Source organism: Mustela nigripes, chromosome 9 (genome assembly GCF_022355385.1).
Source record: "Mustela nigripes isolate SB6536 chromosome 9, MUSNIG.SB6536, whole genome shotgun sequence".
In the NCBI taxonomy this organism is placed as follows: Eukaryota; Metazoa; Chordata; class Mammalia; order Carnivora; family Mustelidae; genus Mustela; species Mustela nigripes.
In genome coordinates, this window is record NC_081565.1 from 52,300,013 (window position 1) to 52,321,176 (window position 21,164).

At 35.6% G+C, this 21,164-nt stretch overlaps 1 protein-coding gene across 1 annotated transcript in view; it reads right to left on the reverse strand.

Annotated features, from left to right (window-relative positions):
• The window catches only part of CCDC171 (coiled-coil domain containing 171), a 299,561-nt gene that overhangs the window by 166,493 nt on the left and 111,904 nt on the right, over window positions 1-21,164 (reverse strand). Inside the window, exons 11-15 of the mRNA XM_059411602.1 lie at window positions 15,426-15,532; window positions 13,609-13,698; window positions 12,405-12,605; window positions 9,191-9,358; window positions 7,387-7,575 (exon numbers count right to left, since the gene is read on the reverse strand). Of these exons, the coding sequence (XP_059267585.1) occupies window positions 7,387-7,575; window positions 9,191-9,358; window positions 12,405-12,605; window positions 13,609-13,698; window positions 15,426-15,532 (755 nt within the window). The remainder of the gene's footprint in view (window positions 1-7,386; window positions 7,576-9,190; window positions 9,359-12,404; window positions 12,606-13,608; window positions 13,699-15,425; window positions 15,533-21,164) is intronic.

Consider the following 21,164-nt stretch of genomic DNA (forward strand, 5'->3'; position numbering starts at 1 on the left):
AAGTCAAACTCTCACTCTTCCCAGATGACATAATACTATATGTGGAAAACCCAAAGGCCTCCATCCCAAAATTGCTAGAACTCATATAGGAATTCAGCAAAGTGGCAAGATATAAAATCAATGCACAGAATCGGTTGCATTTCTAAACACCAACAATGAGACAGAAGAAAGAGAAATCAAGGAATCAATCCCATTTACAATTGCACCAAAACCACATGATACCTAGGAATAAACCTAACCAAAGAGGCAAAGGATCTGTACTCAGAAAACTATAGAACACTCCTGAAAGAAATTGAAGAAGACACAAAGAAATGGAAAAACCCCTGCTCATGATTGGAAGAATAAATACTGTGAAAATGTCTATGCTACATAGAGCAATCTACACACTTAATACAATCCCTATCAAAATACCATCAGCTTTTTTCACAGAAATGGAACAAATATCCTAAAATTTGTATGGAACCAGAAAAGACCCTGAATAGCCAGAGGAATGTTGAAAAAGAAAACCAAAGCTGGAGGCATCACAATTCCGGACTTCAAGCTCTATTACAAAGCTATAACCATCAAGACAGTATGATACTGGCACAAAAACAGACATATAGATCAATGGAACAAAATAGAGAACCCAGAAATGAACCCTCAACTCTATGGCCCATTAATTTTTGACAAAACAGGAAAGAAGTTCCAATGGAAAAAGGACAGTCTCTTCAACAAATGTTGTTGGGAAAATTGGACAGCCATAAGTGACTCTTAATCTCAAAAAACAAACTGAGGGTTGCTGGGGGGAGGGGATTTGGGATAAGGGGGTGGGATTATGGACATTGGGGAGGTATGTGCTTTGGTGAGTGCTGTGAAGTGTGTAAACCTGGTGATTCACAGACCTGTACCCCTGGGGATAAAAATATATGTTTATAAAAAATAAAAAATTATAATTAAAAAAAAATTGGACAGCCACATGCAGAAGAATGAAACTGGACCATTTCCTTACACGATACAGAAATATAAACTCAAAATGGGTGAAAGACCTAAATGTGAGACAATAATCCATCAAAATCCTAGAGGAGGACACAGGCAGCAACCACTTCAACCTCAGCTGCAGCAACTTCTGGCTAGACACATCTCCAAAGATAAGGGAAACAGAGGCAAAGATGAACTGTTGGGACTTCATCAAAATAAAAACTGCTGCACAGCAAAGGAAACAGTCAACCAAAATACAACTGGCAGATGGGAGAAGATATTTGCAAATGTCTTATCAGATAAAGGGCTAGTATCCAAAATCTATCAAGAACTTACCAAACTCAATACCCAAAGAACAAATAATCCAGTCAAGAAATGGGCAGAAGACATGAACAGACATTTTTCCAAAGAAGACATCCAAATGGGCAGCAGGTACATGAAAAAATGCTCAATATCACTCAGCACTAGGGAAATGCAAATCAAAACCACAACAAGATACCACCTCACACCAGTCAGAATGGCTAAAATTAATAAATCAGGAAACAATAGATGTTGGCAAGGATGTGGAGAAAGGGGAACCCTCTTACACCACTGGTGGGAATGTAAGCAGATGCAGCCACTCTGGAAAACAGTATGGAGGTCCCTCAAAATGTTGAAAATAGAGCCATCCTACAACTCAACGATTAAACTACTACTAGGTATCTGCCCCAAAGAGACAAATGTAGTGATCTGAAGAGGCACCTGCACCCGAATGTTTACAGCAGCAATGTCCACAATAGCCAAACTACTGATAGAGCCCAGATGTCTAACAACAGATGAATGGGTAAAGATGTCATTGACATACACACACACACACACACACACACACACACACACACACAATGGAATACTACTTAGCAATCAAAAAATATAATCTTGCCATTTGTAACGATGTGGATGGAACTGGAGAGTATTATGCTAAGCAAAATAAGTGAATCAGAAAAAGACAATTGTCATATGACCTAACTCACATGTGGAATTTCAGAAACAAAACAGAATCATAGGGGAAGGGAGGGAAAAATAAAGCAACAAAGTCAGAGACAGAGACAAACTGTACTCTTACTCTTAGGAAAAAAACAGGGTTGTTGAGGGGGAATAGGGTAACTGGGTGATGGACATTAAGGAGGGCATGGGAAGTAATGAGCACTGAGTATTATATAAGACTGATGAATCATTGAACTCTATATCTAAAAGTAATAATATACTATATGTTAATTAATTACATTTTAAAGGAGAAAAAAGAATAAAAATGAATTCATAACACTGATAGGATAGTTTGAAATCAGGAAGCATGATACCCCTGGTTTTGCTCTTTTTTCTCAGGACTGCTTTGGTTAATATGGTCTTTTGTGTTTCCATATAAATTTTAGGATTGTTTCTTCTATTTCTATGAAGAATGCCTTTGGTATTTTGGTGGGGAATGCATTGAATCTATAGATGGCTTTTGCATGGTATGGCCATTTTAACAATGTGAAATCTTCAATCCATGAACACAGGAAGTCTTTCCATTTGCTTGTGTCTTCGATTTCTTTGAGCCAAGTCTTACAGCTTTCATTGTACAATCTTTCACTTCTTTGATAAAATTTATTCCTAAGTATTTTATGATTTTTGTAAATGGGATAGTTTTCTTTACTTCTTTTTTCAGTATTTCATTATTTCTGTTAGTGGATTTTTTTTAACCTGCCACTTTACTGAAATCTTTAATTAACCCAACAGTTTTTTGATTGGCTCTTTAAAGTTTTTTATATATAAGATCAAATCATCAGCAAGTCATAGTTATAAAAACAGTATGTTATTGGCACAAAAACAGACACATAGACCAGTGGAACAGAATAAAGAGCCCAGAATTAAATCCTGGTATATACAGTCGACTAATATTGGACAAGAGAGCCAAGACCACCTAATGGGTAAAAGATACTCTCTTCAAATGGTGCTGGGAAAACCGGAGGAACGTACGCACAGCAATAAATTGGACCCCCTAATTCACACAACTCACAAAATTAACTCCAAATGGGTCAAAGATTTAAATATAACACCTGATACCAAAAAACTCCTGGAATATAGAAAAGAAGATCATTGATACTTAGCAATGTTCTTTTGGGTATGATGTCAAAAGTACAAACAACAAAAGCAAAAACCAATAAACAGGGCTACATCAAACTCAAAAGCTTCTGCACAGCAAAAGAAACTAACAAAATGAAAAAGCAGCCTACAAAGTGGGAAAAAAATTTTTCAAATCTTTATCAGATAAGGGGTTAATACCCAAAATACATAAAAACTGACACAACTTCATAATGAAAAAAAGGCCCATTTTTAAAATGGTCAGGAGAACTAAATAAACATTCTTCCAAAGAAGACATCAAAATGGTCAACAAGCACATGAGAAGATGCTCAACATCACTCATCATCAGGGAAATGCAAATAAAAACTGCACTGAGATATCACCTCACACCTGCTGGAATGGCCAGCTTCTAAAAGACAAGAGACAACAGGTACTGGTGAGAATATGGGAATGTAAATTAGTTCAATCAATATAGAGGAAAACAATATAGAGGTCACTCAAAAACTTGAAAATACACCTACCATACATTCCATCAACTCCACTTATGGGAATATACTCAAAGGAAGTGAAAACAGGAACTCGATGAGACATATGCATCCCCATGCATAGTACTGCAGCACCATACACAGTAGTCACGATATGAAAACAACCAAATGCCCATCACCAGATGAATGGATAAAAGAGATGTGGTGTATATACACAACAAAATATTATTCAGCCATGAGGAAGGAGGATATCCTATCATTTGCAAAAACATAAATGGGCCTTGAGTACATTATGCTAAAGGGGGTAAGCCAGACAAAGAGGTGTATTAAATGTAACACTTATACATGGAATCTTAAAAGATCAACCATGCTAAAAAAAAAAAAAAAGGAAGAAAGAAAGAAAGCAAAATGGTTGTTACCAGGGGATAGGGGATGGAGGATTGGAAAGGGGGGTTAAACTGATGTTGCTTAAGGGTACAAACTTTTATAAGTACTAAAATAGCCATGGAGATTAAATGCACAGTTTATTGAATATAGATAATAATAAAAATGTTGTACTGTAAGTATGCAATGTGATAAATATCGTTACAATGGCAATCATATTACAATATATAAATGTATCAAATTAACACAATGTACATCTTAAATTTACATAATGTTACATGTTAAATTTATTCAATAAAAAAAACTGATAGGAAATAAAGGAAGTTGGAAGAGTCACACTCCCTGAATTCAAGACTTTCTAAAAACCTACAAAAATCAAATCAGTATAGTTTAATGTATAGACATACAAATAAATGGAATATTATTGAGAAGTCAGAAACAGACTTGTAACAAATATAGCAAATTGATTTTGACAAAGTTCAAAGGCAATTCAATTGAGAAAGGGTAATCTTCTAATAAATAGTGCTGGATTGACTGGATATCCATATGAAAAGCAAATGGACATCAACCCATACTTCACATCTTTATAAAAATTTACTGAAAATGAATCATAGACCTATTTGCAAAACTTAAAACTACAAAACATATAGAAGAAAAAAATGGGAGGAAATCTTGGTGACCTTGCACTAAGCAAACACTTCTTAGATACAACACTAAAAGCATAAGTCATAAAAGAAAAAATTTGATAAGATGGACTTGATAAAAATGTAAAATATTGGCTCTGCCAAAGAACTTTTAAGTGAATGGGAGAAAATATTTGCAAATCACCTGACAAATGGCTTCTATTCAGAATATGTAAATGACTCTCAAAATTCAACTACAAGGAAACAAGCAATCCAATTAAAAAGTGGGCAAAAGATATGAACAAGTTATTTACCCAAAAATATGTACAGATGGTAAATAAGCATATGAAAAAACCATTCATCAGGGAAAATGGAAATTAAAACCACAACCATTCCTTGCCTACTAGACTATCTAAAAAGGAAAAAAAAAATTATGAAACCACATGCTGGCACAGATGCAGACTAATTAGAACTCCCTTACATATTAGTGGGAAGTCAAAATGGTACAGCCACTTGGGAAAACAGTGTCAGTTTTTACCATATAACCATTTATATAACATATAAATATGTACTTACCATATAACCCAGAAATCACACTCCTCTAAGTATTTACCCAAGAGAAGTAAAAACTTATGATCACACAACAACCTATCCATGATAGGTTCTTTAGTCATAATTACTAGAAAATAAAAATAACCCAAAGGCTCATCAGCAAGCATAAAGTGATACATCCATACAATGGAATATAACTCAGCAGTAAAAAGGAATGAACTACTGATATATGCAAAAACATGAATAATTCCCAAACATGTTTTGCTAAGTGAAAAAAAAAGTCAGACCCAAAAGGTGACATATGACTCCACTTATATGACATCCTGGAAAAGGCAAAACTTTACAGATCCCCAACAAACCTGTGGTTCTTATATATGATCAGTTGTTTTTGTTTTGTTCTCACAAAGGGACCACGGCTATTCAATGAGGAAAATAAAGTCATGAATGACGGTATGGGAACAATAAATATGGGGGGAAATGAACCTCAGCTTCTCCCTAAGATTAAATACAAAAATTAACTTGAGATGGATCATAGATCTCATCATGAAAGCTAAAATTTTCAAACTTCTAGAAGAAATAATAGGAGATTATCCATACAAATTTGGAGTACAGATACATTGCTTACCACATAAAAATAAATACCCAAAAAGACTTATAGGTTGGGCTTGATTAAAATATTAAAATTTGTGATCAGCAAAAGAAATACTAAAACATGAAAAGACAAGTGAGTACTGGAACTTGTGATGCACATGTATAAGAAAGGATTTATATCCAGAATATCTAAAGAACTCTTACAAATCACTAATAAAACACAAGCAATCCCAATTTTTTAATGGGCAAACATTTGAAGAGACATTTCACAAAAGAAGATATATGAATGACCAATAAGAACATGAAAAGTCCTGAACATCATTAATCACTAGGAAAATACGAATTAAAACCACAATGAGATACCTTTTTAAAACAACTAGAATGGCTAAAATTTTAAAGACTGACAATACCAAATGTTGCAGAGGATGAAGAATAATAGAAACTTTCATATATTGGTGGTAGAAATATAAAATAATACAACCATTTTGAAAAAAAATTGAGACTTAAAAAAAAAAAATACAGCTATCCTGTGACCTAGCAATTGCACTCTTAACCAAGAAAAATGAAAACCATATGTCAACAAAATACTTCTATAATATCTGTTGCAATTTCATTTACAATAGCCAAAAACTGGAAACAACTGAAATATCCATCAACTCACAATCTATCAAACTGTGGTTTAATTATAAAATAGAATGCTACTTGACCATAAAAACAGAATGCATTACTGACACAACAACATGGATGAGTTTCAGAAAATATTTTGGGTGAAATAAACCACCCACCAAACAATACATACTGAATGATTCCATTGAGAGGAAACTCAAAAGCAAGTGAAAGTAATCTATGATGACAGGATCGGAACGCTGGCTGCCTATGTGGTGGGAACCAGAAGAAGGCACAGAAGAACTTTCTGGGTAACGAAATAATTTAAGTTTTAAGTGGAATATGGTTCCATAGGTCTTTGCATCAATCCAAACATCAAACTATACACTTAAGATCTGTTCATGTCACTGAATGCCAATGGTACCTCTAAAGAAAATATAATAAATTGTTTAGGTCTTTTATTTCAGTAGTAGAAAATGCAGACCATATCACACACACCAAACACATGGCTACTTTTAGTGAATGTATTAACTCTTCAAATTCACAGAGAACGGTATAAGTTCACATACGGAAAGCAGAATCGTGTTCTTTTAAGCAATCTGAAACTATTTTTTGACAAATAAAAATAATATGGTTTCTTTCCTTTAATTAAACTTGCCAATACAAGTATGACCCAGTATAATAATGGTCCAAATAAAGAGGTTAAATACTGAGTCAGGTTCTAAGTATCTGATCTTGGGAACACATGAACTATTATTAAAGTCAGTAACAACAACAACAACAAAAAGTAGACACTATCAGTATGTTATTCTTGATGGGGAAGGGATCACAGTTAACAATATAAGCTATGATGACAATAATTTGTATATGAAAAAATTCAGTCATGTTAACTACCCATAACTTCCGTTCTCAATCAAATCCAACATATATGTGTGTGTTTGCATAATCATATGCATGTATGCCTGACAAGTTCTATGTGGTTCTCAAAAAGTTCTAAACTGATTTCGCTTTGGTACTCAAAGAAAACACTGGGAATAACAAAAGACCGAGCACCGTACTGGTAAAGCTCTTGGCAGAAGCAGCGCACCTGTGCCCTCCTCTGCACCTCCAAGAGGAGCTCCGAGTACTGCAGCTCCAGTTCCTTCTTTTGTTTGTGCCAGCAGCTCTCCTGGGCTTTTATCTGCTCAGCCACTTTGTTAAAGGTGTCTTCCTGGGTCTGCTGAAGTTCTCTCATCGTATCAGACTTGTTTTTACAGATATACTCCAGGTGACTTATCTAAATAGGGTTGCGCAACAGAGAATGAGATATGTTCACAAAACATGTCTTTGTAGCAACCCCCCAAACACCATCCAGAATCTTCTACTATGTTTCGTTCCTTAAGTTCACTTAAAAATTTTAAGTTAAAATGGAAAAGAAAAAAAAAAAGAAACAGAAATTGGTAGGACAAATTATCATATCGTAGGAGAAAATGGGGTCATTTGTATGTATCTGTGCTTAGATAATAAGTCTTTTTTCTCTTTCTAATAAAGTTACTCATTCTATAATCAACTTTACTGAGAAAATTAAAAATATTTTTACTTCTAGAACCAAAACTCAAGCTATTCACATATCTCAATGGGAAATGAAGTATTTCAATGAGATTTACAAATCTACTAACATTTTACATATAATAAAACAGAATGTTACAACCATTTTTTACTTCACGTTCAAAACACCAGAAAGAAAATCATCATCTAACATGTACGACAATTAATGATGTTTTGAAACTATGAAAAACTATTAAAACATAATACCATCTCAGAGGGTTCAAACATATACTCATTTTAATTATCAGTAATTTTCAAACCCATTACACACACATTCTCAATCATGAACAGCATCTGTGCTTCTCACAATGTGTTCCCTCATTTCCTTAATCCTACTTCTCAGTGCCTAAGGTTGTGTTTGCCAATCAAACCAAGGAAAAATGTTCTTACTGTAAAATTGTATTTTATACAATTTTATGAAACAGCCAAGATGCTGTTTCATTAGTTCAACAGATTGGAGGAGGGGGAAAAAAAAACAACTCAGGTAACAGGTTGTTTTTTTTTTTTTTTCACATCTCGTAAGAGCAAATGCCATGGCAACTAAGATCTGGAAACTAGACCACATAATACAGTCCTGACCAGGTCAGTAGAGCCGGGATGAGAATCAGTATCTTTATCAGCAGAATACATTGGTCTGCTAAGCCATTTTAATTTTCCATAACGAAAAGAGGGCCTGTTGGGGTTTTGGGGGGGAGGGTTGTTTTGGGGCTTTTTTTTTGAAAGACTGAATTCCTGGGCTGGTGAAGTCCCCTGTTTTCTGCTACCATCTACACTTTGAACACACTACAGCACTGAATGGGGCCTGTTAATACAGTTTGTTATGATTCAAGAAATACCATAAACATGATTTTAAATTTTTAAGTGCTTTTAAAGTAACACCTCGTTATTTCCTGGGCAAAAATGTTAAGATCATGTTTTTGAATAACTGTATCTTGTTTCTATTTTATGCTAACATAAAGAGTTGGTTTATTAATGTAAATGACTAAGTTCTTTGAATTGCTTCATCAGTAAGATTAATTTATTTTCTTTTAATTAGGTCCCTGTGGCTAATACTGGCTAGTAGTATTAGCATGTCCTGCACAGAGTATGGAGCTTAGAGACTTCATACAGACTTCAGTCACATTTACATGCCCACAGCAATGGCATCAAACTGAGTTGTAGACAAGCCATAATTAATGGTATTGAATTATTAACATCCAAATTCTTTTTGAAATAAGATGAATGTCAGCCCCTCTTAATGATACTGTGATGTGGACAAATGTCACTGAATTTAATAGAGGTATCTGGTGCCTGAGGACAGTTACCTTCTCATTAGCCCTGGTGAGGTCTGCGATCAGGGCATCAACATTCTCCTGCAAGACTGCACAAAGCTCAGTCCAAGAGAATTTATCCAGCATGCCTTCCGGTTGTTTCATGAGCACACAGCCTGCTATCAAGTGCTGATATAAGGTATGAAGAAAGGTTAGCTTCTCCTGTGAGAAAAAAAAGAAAAATTAATTCCAGTATATCAACACTCTAAGAAGTAAAATACATATTACATGTGGGGAAGAATTTGTTTCAAAAACTTGGAAAGGAATTAAAATACCCAAGTCTTGAAATACACTGTCATTTTGAGTGACTTTTTTGACATTTAAAAGCATCAGATAAGAACTTGGAATTGCTGGGGCACCTGGGTGGCTCAGTCATTAAGTGTCTGCCTTCAGCTCAGGTGTCGTGATCCCGGGGTCCTAGGATCAAGCCCCACATCGGGCTCCCTGCTCTGCGGGCAACCTGCTTCTCCCTCTCCCACTCCCCCTGCTTGTGTTCCCTCTCTCTCTGTCTCTGTCAAATAAATAAACAAAGTCTTAAAAAAAAAAAAAAACCCAACTTGGAATTGCTTAAACTTGGCATTCAAAAACAAAATCTGTAGTCTAGAAGCCAGAAGACCAGGGTTGTGACCCCAGCTCTGCTCCTCCTGTGGATGTGACCTAAGTAACTGTTTGGGCATCAGCTTTCTCAGCACTGACAGGACATATCTGCACTAATTGTTTCTAAGCCCTTTTGACTAGCTATCAGGACAGCAATCCTATAATTTCATATTTACATTTGCCAAAACAGATGTTATATAAGTCAGAAAACCTTTATAGAGAGAAGAGTGCTACTCAGCTCTGTTAAAGACTAAGTTACACCAATATCTGTGCTTTACATGTACACAATTACTCAGCTTTCTTCCTCCTCCAGAGACTCTAGTTTGCTTACCACTTATAGGAAATCTATCCTCAGCCCCTTAGGCAAAGCAGACAGTGATATGAGAGATAGGAAGAGGGGCTCATTTGTTTTCCTGATAAGTTCATATAGTATTTTGCACATTGGGCATTTCAAGGTGTTTAAATACTATGAAGTAACAGGCAAAAAGAAATGGACACAGCTGCCGACGACATATTTTCCAAACTGTCCAATTAGAAATATATAACAGGGGCACCTGAGTGGCTCAGTGGGTTAGGCCTCTGCCTTTGGCTCAGGTCATGATCCCAGAGTCCTGGGATCAAGCCCCACATCAGGCTCTCTGCTCAGCGGGGAGCCTGCTTCCCCCCTCTCTCTGCCTGCTTCTCTGTCTACTTGTGATCTCTCTGTCAAATAATGAATAAAATCTTTAAAAAAAAAAAAAAAAGAAAGAAATACATAACAAAAAGTTCTCAAAATGATGTTGCCATTGTAGTAACTAAACCATCCACTGTTTAACAACCCAGAAACACTATGTCATAGAATTCAGTAAAAAGCTGAACCCATCTTGAACACACAGAAAGAGTTTATTTACGAAAATGCCAAACGCTTCTCTTTATAAAGTGCTTCATCTATAAAGTGCCCAAGACTGGAACTCAAGACAAGGTCAGTGTAAAGCTGTAAAAGAATATTTTATGTAGACAAAATAAGTTCCTTTATTTTTTTTTTAGTAGATCAGCAAGAAAAATGTTAAAAAGGAGAAAATTTGAGAGGGGAAAAATAGAAATACTAATCTTCTAGATAAGGAAACCTGTATATAAAGGTTGTGTAATTATAAATTGTGGGGAAATTTTTTATATATATGAATATATGTATATATTATGTATGTATATATGTATCATATGTGTGTATATATAATACATATATAATATAAAAATGTGTATCTCTAATTCTCTCTATATGCCACCTTGCCTTTTTCCAAATATAGTAAGTTAAAACCAAAAAAATTTTGATATGTAGTTACAACCACAAACTTGAGTTAGGATATCAGAAGAATCCTCATAAATATGTTATGCCTTTTTCTTTTTAAGCAATTAAAGATGTCTTTTGCATTTTCAACGGGGTTGAGATGTTTAAAAATCTTATTAAATATAACTAACCAAATGTAACTAAAAGTCTTCACCCTCCACATTTTGCCAAGTGATCGAGTTCATCCTAAAGGATAATTCACTGTGTCGCCATTATGTCCTTTTTGCTTGGGCTGTGACAAACCATGCATGATAATCATCCATTTGGCGTGAAAAGAGAATCTCAAGATCCAAAATCAATTCACACATGTTGAACCCAACCACAACGCTGTAGACATGCTGACTTTACAATACAGGCAGGCTTCTAGTTTCCTTTCCTTTAATCATTATCTGATGCGTAGAACAATTCCAGCCCCTTCATGTGGACACAATTTAAATCCCAGACTGTAAGAAGAGTGGAAAGAATGTTTCCTTTTTACTCTCTTGGCATTCATGTTCATATTTGTTGGAGTAATGAACTCAATATGCAGGACAACTCAGATAAACCGGTTCCACACTAGCTAAACTAGCTCTATATCCCATGGGTAAATGAATATATAAGATAACAATTCCATTCACACAGGCTCATACAAAATAGAAAAGTTTTGTCATAATATTTTAAGAACTCATTAATAAATAAAAATAGATAGGCAACTCTCAGGGCATCTAAATAAAGTTTCAATATTGTGGGACTTGTCTTTTCCAAAATGCTGGTTAATATCCTACAGTTATAAAGAATACAGAGACTATTAAAGATGTTATTCCTGTTTTGCACATAAGGAAACTAAGATGTGGGGAGACTAAGGTGCGTGGCTTGTCCATATTCACAGTTTATAAATAGGAGTATCAGCAGCCAAGTCCGGTTCTTTCTGATTATAAAAAACATATTCTTTCCACCATGTTCAGCTACTAAACTACTGAAATAAGAAATAATTCTGTCACCGGCAAAGAGGCACATTTTGAAAAAACTGTTGGGAGCCTCAGTGCTTAGGATATGATGTTCTAGAGAGATGAAGCCACACAAGTGACAGAGGGGTTAAACTCCATTACTTCTCTCCAAAATGGGATGACACAAGAGTAATGGAGTGACCGATTTCATGGCTGACATGAATATTTCAAAAGAGTCGGTTCAGAACAATTTTGTGAATTAGATTGAATCACAGTAAAAGCAGCCACTTGATGTATGTAAATTTAGAAAACTGAGATTAGTGAAGGCCTTTCCTGCCAGGCGTCCTGTGTCAGGTAATACCTCAGTATCCTTCTGGAAAGCCTGGGCAAGCTTCTGCAGTTCACCCTCCGACTGGGCTGCTCGAGCCTTTTCTTTCTCCCAACAGTGCAGCACATTTTGTAGTTCCACTTTCAAAGTGCTTATGAGAGCCTCTCTGTCTGCACATTTCGTGCGTAAATGACTTAACTCTTTACTCACATCAGCCAGTTTATCCTGAAGGTCCTGTCCGAGATGCAAAATAGAGAGACTGCATGAAGGCCGGCCAGTAAAGGGGCCGAGGTTGCAAAGACAAAATACATAATAATGAAGACCTCCCACACTTTACCATAAAATAATCACAAACACAAGCATTTGGCTACAATGCTAAAGATTACAGTAATTTACTGAATCAATTTTCTATCGCTCAAAAGTTAGAAAAAACTATTAAGCTTTAACACTGAACATCAAATATTCCTAAGATGGCTAATTCCAGAAAGCTCTTTGAAAAGGAGTTTTCCTTTCAATTCTTTATAAAAAAAAAATAGCTTGGCAGCTCAAAAAACTTTTAAATGTTTTACATTTAATATAAGAACATTTACCTCCCAATGACATCCAAATACCAATAAAAATCTCAAGTGTGTGACATAAAATTCTGAGCTATTTCTTCTTAAACCTTATTAACAAATTCTACTGAAGTATGTCCACGACAAACTCAATATGAACCAACACAAAAAATTTCCAACTCTGAGACTTGCCTCAGTATAATTTTGCAAAGATGTAGTACAGAAACCCAGCGCAGAAAATAAAATAAACTCTTGCCTTGGACCTTAGCCAGATGCAGTCTCAGCCCATTATTAGGCATGATGCTCTAAAAACAATTGCTCCACCCTAAAATGATGAAAACGGACTCCAAATACTGATGTGATTATGTAAAATATGTTGAATACGGATCTGGGGCTGGGCATTAAATCTTAAATCATTTTTTGAATCTATGGTATTATAATTATTAAATCTAGGAAATACATCTTTCCTTTAACCAAAATAATTTCCAACCAAGTTTTATTTTTTTAGTGAAAAATACATTCTTGTTACTTTGATCAACAATAAAAAATCAAAATTGTATCCAAATGTACTTAATAAAAAATAGGGAGATACATTTTCAGATACCTCTACTTTAAAAGCATTCCCTAGGTAATCATAATTGTTTCTGAATACAAAAGGAAAAGGTTATTCTAAGTCATAATACCTTTATATTTTTAGTGTGAGACTCTATCTTCTGTTTGGTAGAATCAAGTTCACTCGATGCCTTTTCTTTAGCATCATTCATGCTGTTTAGCTGATGAAAGAAAATGTAAGTTACTTTTTTTTATGTTTTCCAGGGTGAGTCATTCAAAAGCTAATCTTTAAATGTTGTTTTAGGCAATTACTTAAATGCCAATGTTCCAAAAGCGATTAAGAATCTTGAAAAATTATTTCTTTTGGTTAACCCTGTCATTTCTGTCATGAGTTCACGTGGTGAAAAAGAAAAAGCATTCAAGCTTAAAATGTCAGTGATGTTCCTGTTTTTCCCTCGATGACTGGATAAAGGATTTCGTGCTTACTGTAAACAAATACAACTTTATTCTTAAACTCCTACCGGACCAAAATGCCAAAAGCAGTGGCATCTATACAGAGAGAAGAAAAGCACAGAGAGCGCGAGACTGCTGTTTCTATACATCATGGGGGTATTCAGGGGTCTCTCACTCCATATGACAACTTCAGGGTCGGTCACATGCAGTCCTACTGGGAAGGCTTGTGGCAGGTCATCAGTTGGTCCTGCTCCGCTTGTGATTTATTTTCTTTGACAGTTCATTCTTCTTTCTGTCAGACTGCTCTTTTTGCTTTCTTTGCAGCCACCCCCTTGGTCTCCCCACTGCTGTCTCTGGCACTGGTTCACAACAAAGCACATTACTAAGCCAAAGCCTGCTGAGTCGACTTTTCAACTGTGCTAAGGATCACGTGACATTCATCCTCCCAAATAACAATTCGCTGTGGGTAATGTGTTCCTAGTTACCCTGCAGCGTCCAGACCTAGGTCTCAGAAGAGTTGCATAAACTACTAACAATACAGGTTGTCTTGTCTCACTAGGAAAGACTTAGCAGTGTTTGTTCTTTATAGAAATTTAATTATTTCCATGGTCACTTTCTTTTTGCCCTTTGAACAATTACAGAGGGTATTAAGAAGACCTCACTTTTCCTTCTTTGTTGACCATGGTAAACTATAGTAAAATGAACCTCCTCTGAAATGTGAAACAGAATGGCTGCGTGGCCTTGTGTTATTTGAAAGAAACAAATACACAAAAAGATAGACAGTGAATTCCATGCTCTGTGGCTTGTCTTTGGTTTGAACAATCTGTTGGTTGTTTTGCTAACTAATTGTATTTCCTGTAATTATTTCATACTCTCTAGTTTGACAAGAGCCAACTAAACAAACTCTTCAATTTTTAAAGCACAAATTCATAAAACATTTTAATACCCAAGAAAATTACCAACCCGCACAATAAACAACACAAATGAGATGAAAAATAGAAGCACGAGCTTTTTAAATCAGCAAACCAAAAACTACCAGGCTACATCAGACAGATACTGGTTTTTCTCTCTTGTTTTGTTAAGACTTCCGTAATTTGTAGAAATCTTACCCTAAAATCTTGACAAAACTGGAATTTCCACTACCTAGTCCTAATTTCCTAAAACCATGTTAACATTCAAATTGAATACATATTACCTTAGATGACTTGTGTCATTTTTTATTAACTTCAAATAGATAAATTTTGAAGGCCAAGAAGTGACAGAGTCTTCGTAACTTTGAAAATAATGGTATGACTTTAGAGTTACAAAACCATAAGTGAGACACGACTTTAGGCCACACTTAAAGAAAGAACAGCGACAGACAATTTATTATTTTTTGTACCTGGGAAGCTGTCAATTCAACATTCCCAATCTTTCTGACCTTTGTAACAAGCACGGAACCAGAGTGCTGCAGGCCGAAGGCGAGAAGTGTGGAGCCAAATAGTGCAAGTGTTACCTCATTAGACGCCTCTTCCAGCTTGTTCTGGTAATCTGTCAAGGTACGCCTCAAAGTCTCAAGGACAACAGAGAAACTGGGAGGTTTATCTTTGTCCTTGTGGATGCCTAGAGAAAAATGTAAGATGAAAATATATCCTAAAGTCACAAGGAGACAAAAGCTAAGTAAACAGTAACAGAGATATTACAATTAGATAGAGCTGAAAAGATGTTATGAAACACTGAGCAGAGTCTTCCTCTCCAAAGTATACTGCTGTATAGCCAAGTATTAATAGCCTTTCTAAACAAATGATCAAATTAAGTTCATAAGGTATCAAGTGCAAATTTACGACTACTTCCTACCTTACGGAGGCCCACACTGTAGTTAGTAGTGAGCTTCTTTTCCCTCCATCACCTAAATAACTGAAGTATTTGTACACACCTGTTATCCAACAATTAAATGAACAGCCCAAATACTAACCTTGTTTTGGGAAGTTACACACACTTACTTTGGTCCTTGTGTTTCTGATCAGTCAGGCCTATTTTGCTTAAATAATAATTTCTGAACCCAAGAGCACATAATTTTCTGTTATGCTTGGAAACACTCTTCAATCCTTAAAATTCTCAAGTTACAATTTGAAATAAATAACAAAAATGCTATTATCTACATAGGCCCACATCATGTTTGAATTAAAACCCTTAAAACTGATACTTATTATAAAAATATGAGTATTTCCATATTATGCCCTCAAACTATTTTAATTTAGTTGGGCCATAAGTTAGTTGAGCCAATCAAGGTCACATGGGCAACTGTAGTTCAAAAGATTAATCCAAAATCATCAAAAGTTTAGTTTTAAAAACCACTTTAAATTGATTGTTCACCGTACTTCTCTTTTACTGTTAAAAAACAAGTAGCAAATGTTGAAATATTCTATTAAAAATATTTTTCTTTTCCTATTACAATTTCTCCCCAGCATATTTTACAATCTATTGCAATAGACAAGAAACATATTTTTAACAAGGATGATTTCAAAAAGATGCATTCATAATATATGTTTTATTATTCATTGGCTCTTTCATTCAAATACTTTACTGAATTCCGACTACTTACTAATCCAAGGCATTAGGTAAATGGAGGTGAATAAGATTAGTGTAGTCTTTGTCCTCAGAGAATTTACAGCCTAAAAAGAGGAGGAAAGAGGGGCCCCTGGATGGCTCAATCAGTTGGAGGTCCCAACTCTTGATTGCAGCTCAAGTCGTGATCTCTAGGGGGTGGGATGGAGCCTCAGCATGACGTCTGCCCTCTCTCTCCCTCTACTCCTCTCCCTCCCCCCACTCCCACCCATCCAGCCTTGTTCCTGTTTTCACTCTATCTCTAAAGTAAATAAATAAAATCTTTTTAAAGAAAAAAAAAAAGAGGAGGAAGAATAGTAAACAAATAATTACATGAGATCATTTATCCATTCCTCATGTATTCAACTGCTAGAACTTTTGGAGGATAGGACAGAAGGCAATAAAGGAAAGAAGAATGAAAGAAAGAAAGGAGGAAAGAAAGGAGGGAAGGAAGGGAGGGAAAATTTTGGTTAATGACAGACTAACTATCTCAGATATTGGTGATATTTAGTGTTTTAATCGTGGACAAAATGTTACTAATAAATTTATTACATTCATCCAGGTATGATTTAAACACTATCTTAAGTATGGGTTCACCTTAGATTTTCTTAAACAGAAGAATATTTAACCAAAAAAAGCAGAAGTAATATGGAAACAACACATATCCCAGCTAGGGAAAAAAAAAAAAAGACCCTGCTCTGAACCATGATAATGGAGGAGACAGTACTCTTTATAATTACTATGAGTTAGAAAGACAACTCATTAAAAATTTTATTAAAGGTCTTACCAAATATATATTTTTTTAAATTGCTCTTGCAAAAGATAAAAAAAAAATGTAATGTATAATTCTTTACTTTTGCTACTACACAAGTAGGCCATGAATAAATCATGCAAGGACACTCGGGAAATCTACTGGCTTTTACAATAAGGGAGAAAACTTCCTCTTAGAAATTCAGAAGAATAAAACCATTTTAATATGAGAGTTAAAGGGTAAGAGGACAAAATGCCCTGTCCTTACTGACCCACGCATATTCTTATACTCTACATAAAATAAAGTCTCTTTGCTTGAAAGTGCTTATATAATAAAGTCAGTTGAAATACAAAGTATGCATTAAGTCTCACCCACATTCATTATAAAAAGAAATCGTTTCTGGTCCCTTAACATGGCAAAATGCTTATAAATAAGAAGAAAGGGTCACTAGGACTCAGGACATTACTGATAATTTGATTTAACCTAATAATATTCTAACCCTTGAATATTATAAGAAACAATAACCTATTAATGATATCTTATCAAAGAAAGCTCTAAAAATCCACAGATGAAGAGCCATAAAAATAATTTGATAAGTGGTCGTAAATGGCTTTTCAAAGGTCGAAGTCCAAACGAAGCCAGAATATGTTAGAACACTTTATATTTCAAAATACCAACTCAAAACCTTCCAACCTTCTCTCCATACGTGTATGTCTCAGTACTTGGAGGCCAGCCTACACTTTACCATCACTGCCACCTGTTTCAGTCTCTCTTGTTCACCTTGATTATTAAGTATATTTCAACTCTAGGTATACCTTGGCAAATCTTTTTTTGTTTTTGTTTTTGAGAATTTTCATTTTATTTTATTTATTTCATTTTATTTTATTTATCCTACTCCACATCATAACACTTACATTGAATATAAAAATATGTGTGTGTGTGTGTGTGTGTAACCACAGCATAACCAGTGAATGTTTTAATACTTACAGTGATATTCTTCTTTTCCGGTATGTATCATATGATTTTATTTCTAAGCATTATTATCCTTTGTGATTTGAAGCAAACCATCTGAATCTGATTCTGATTAACAATTCCACTCGGGCTGTGGTATAATTATTTGGCTAAAAAGGCCAACCTTAACTGGCACTGCTTCTGACCGGAGAAGACTTTTGGGGAAGAATGAATTTTCCATCCTGTGTGGGACTAATCAATCTCCTGTCAAGGGCATACCTTTCATGATCTCATGGTGGATTAGAAGCTGCTATCTTAATATAGAGCACCCAATTTCTATGTTTCTTAGGTATATGCTTACCTAGAATGATTACATAAAGGCAAATCTTTTTTTGAATGAGTAGTCCACTGCAGAGAGAGAGGTAGGAGAAATGGTTCCAAGCCTTCAATTTAAATGTTTTCTTTTAAAGAAGCTCAAAAACTTAGTATTTTTACCTGGCCCAAATAAACCACAGTTTCTCAAGCCAATGTTATTACCTCAGTAACCTATAGTTCCACAGTAAGTTGTCATGAATAAGGTAACTCTATCTCTTCAACCATCTCAAACATTCTCTTATCTACTTCAGTTTCCTTCAAGACCCCAAAAGGGAAGAATTATTAAGAAATAATGGAGAGGGTGCCTGGGTGGCTCAGTTATTTAAGTATCTGCCTTCAGTTCAGGTCAGCATCGAGTCCCACATGGGGCTCCAGCTCACCAGGGAGTCTGCTTCTCCCTCTACCTTTCCCTTTTACTAGTGGTCTTTCTCACTCTCTCTCTCTAAAATAAATGAAATTAAAAAAAAAAAAAAAAAGAAAAGAAAGAAAAAGAATAGATAGACAACAGAAAGCAAAAGACTGAGTTTTTTTAAGAATATATATGTATATGTATGTGTGTATAAATGTATGTATACATACATATAGAACATGAGTAGTCCTGTTCAACCTCAGAATAGGAAAAAAAACTGTTGTTTAATAATGTGGATTTTTAATCACATAGTAAGACACAGAAAGTAACATTCAAATGGGTTATATCTTCACCTAAGAAAACCGAAATACATTGATGACCAAGAAAATTCCTTTTTCACTCCAAAAGCATTAAATATAAACATTTTGTTGGCAGTTATGCTTGTCAAACTGAGACTAAATTCTGCATATTAATTTGTTTTACTCACTGAGATCATAAACATCTTCCTTATCTTATAAACACGGGTACCCATTCTGGAGTTTCTAAGGAAAATGGCTTCTAACTTCCCTAACATATGGAGAGTACTTATCATGTAAGTCCTGCTCACTCACCTCCTAACTATGTCTCCAGGGTAAGTTAAAAACAAAAAACAAAAACACTTTCTTTACCAATGTTTGAGAAATGTAGTGTTGAGGGTAGCCCCACCATCCGTGATGACCTAGCTCTGTGGGGCTCGATAAGTTCTGCGTAGCAGGGATAACAGCGATCAAGCTAGGTTCCCTGAATTCAGTGAAGATGATGGGATCTGGATCTGGGTGACAAAGGCCAAGTAGTGCACTTAACTTCCAGAAACAAACTGGACATGGTTGAAATCAAAGCAGTAAACAAAATGGTTTTACCCACAGAGATCTCTGGTGTTGGCTAACTGATCATAGTGCTCATAGGACTAAAATAGGTCGGCACTCTACTTAAATGTTATCTGATTCGTATAAGTAGAAAAGCTCTAGGTCTAATTACCAGAGGTCTAAATGCAATCAACATAGAAAAGAGTCTTGACTCTCAACCAATGACCAGACTTGAGCTGGTTCACAGACCTGGGCACTGGATCTGAGCTGACACTGACACTTAGAGAACTAACACGCCATTGTGGTTCACTAGTTAGGGTAGGAGCTGATAAAGGTCAGGAGACAGATTGAGTTTTGGCTAAATTTCTATTACCAGTGGCTCCAGCAGGTACCTGAACTCACCTTATTTCCCTGGTTTGGAATACAGAGCTAAGAAAAGACAAATGCAGAACCTGGCACCATATCCATACTAGTTCCCTGACGCATGGAGTGGAGGATTTACAGAGGAAAACTAAATAGAAAAAGAGCACATGGAAGTCACTAGAACTTTTACCTACCAAAATAGTAAGTCAAAAGTAATGTCACCTTTCTGGAGAGATTGCAGAGATCAGTGCCACTGGGAAGGACTTAAAAGATACACAGGTGGTGATTCCAACCACATCAGCCTTCAACTCATCTATCTGGCTTGTGCAGGATACAGATGAATCTTAGGGAATGACAGTGAATTACCGAAAGCATAATTACACGTGATTGCAATTGCTGCTGCAGTTGAAGATGTAGTTTCATTGTTGCAGTCAATACATTTCCTGGCAATTGGAATGAAGCTATTTCTTCCATCGTTCTAGTAAAAACTACCAAGACAGTTTCCTTCAGCTGTCAGGGCCAGCAATACACATTCACAGCTTTCCTCAGAGCTGTATCAACTCCGGCAGAATCTATAGAATCTTATAACTCTGACAGAATCTATAGAAATCTTAATCAACTTTCCATTCCAAAAACATCACATCACATGTCCTACTTAGCTCTCTACCAAGTTGATGACAGCATTCTGATGGCTCAAGCTCCTGCAGGTCAAGTTTGGCAGGTCCTTCTAGAAATACATGTAAACTTTTAGGGTGTTGGAACAAAGCAAGTAAATAATCCTCTGGAGATAACTCTTCTCCTCTTGAGAATCAAGCTTTACACTTACTACTGGTCCTCAGCAGATAATACATTCATGGCCACCAATTTACCATGAGACAAGAATTGCCCATCACAAAATCACTATTGTCTGATCTGGCAATCCATAAATTTGGGCATGCACAACAGCACTCCATCGTCAAGTGAAAGTGGTCTACACAAAACTGGATTCAAGTAAATCCTGAAGGTTCAATAAAG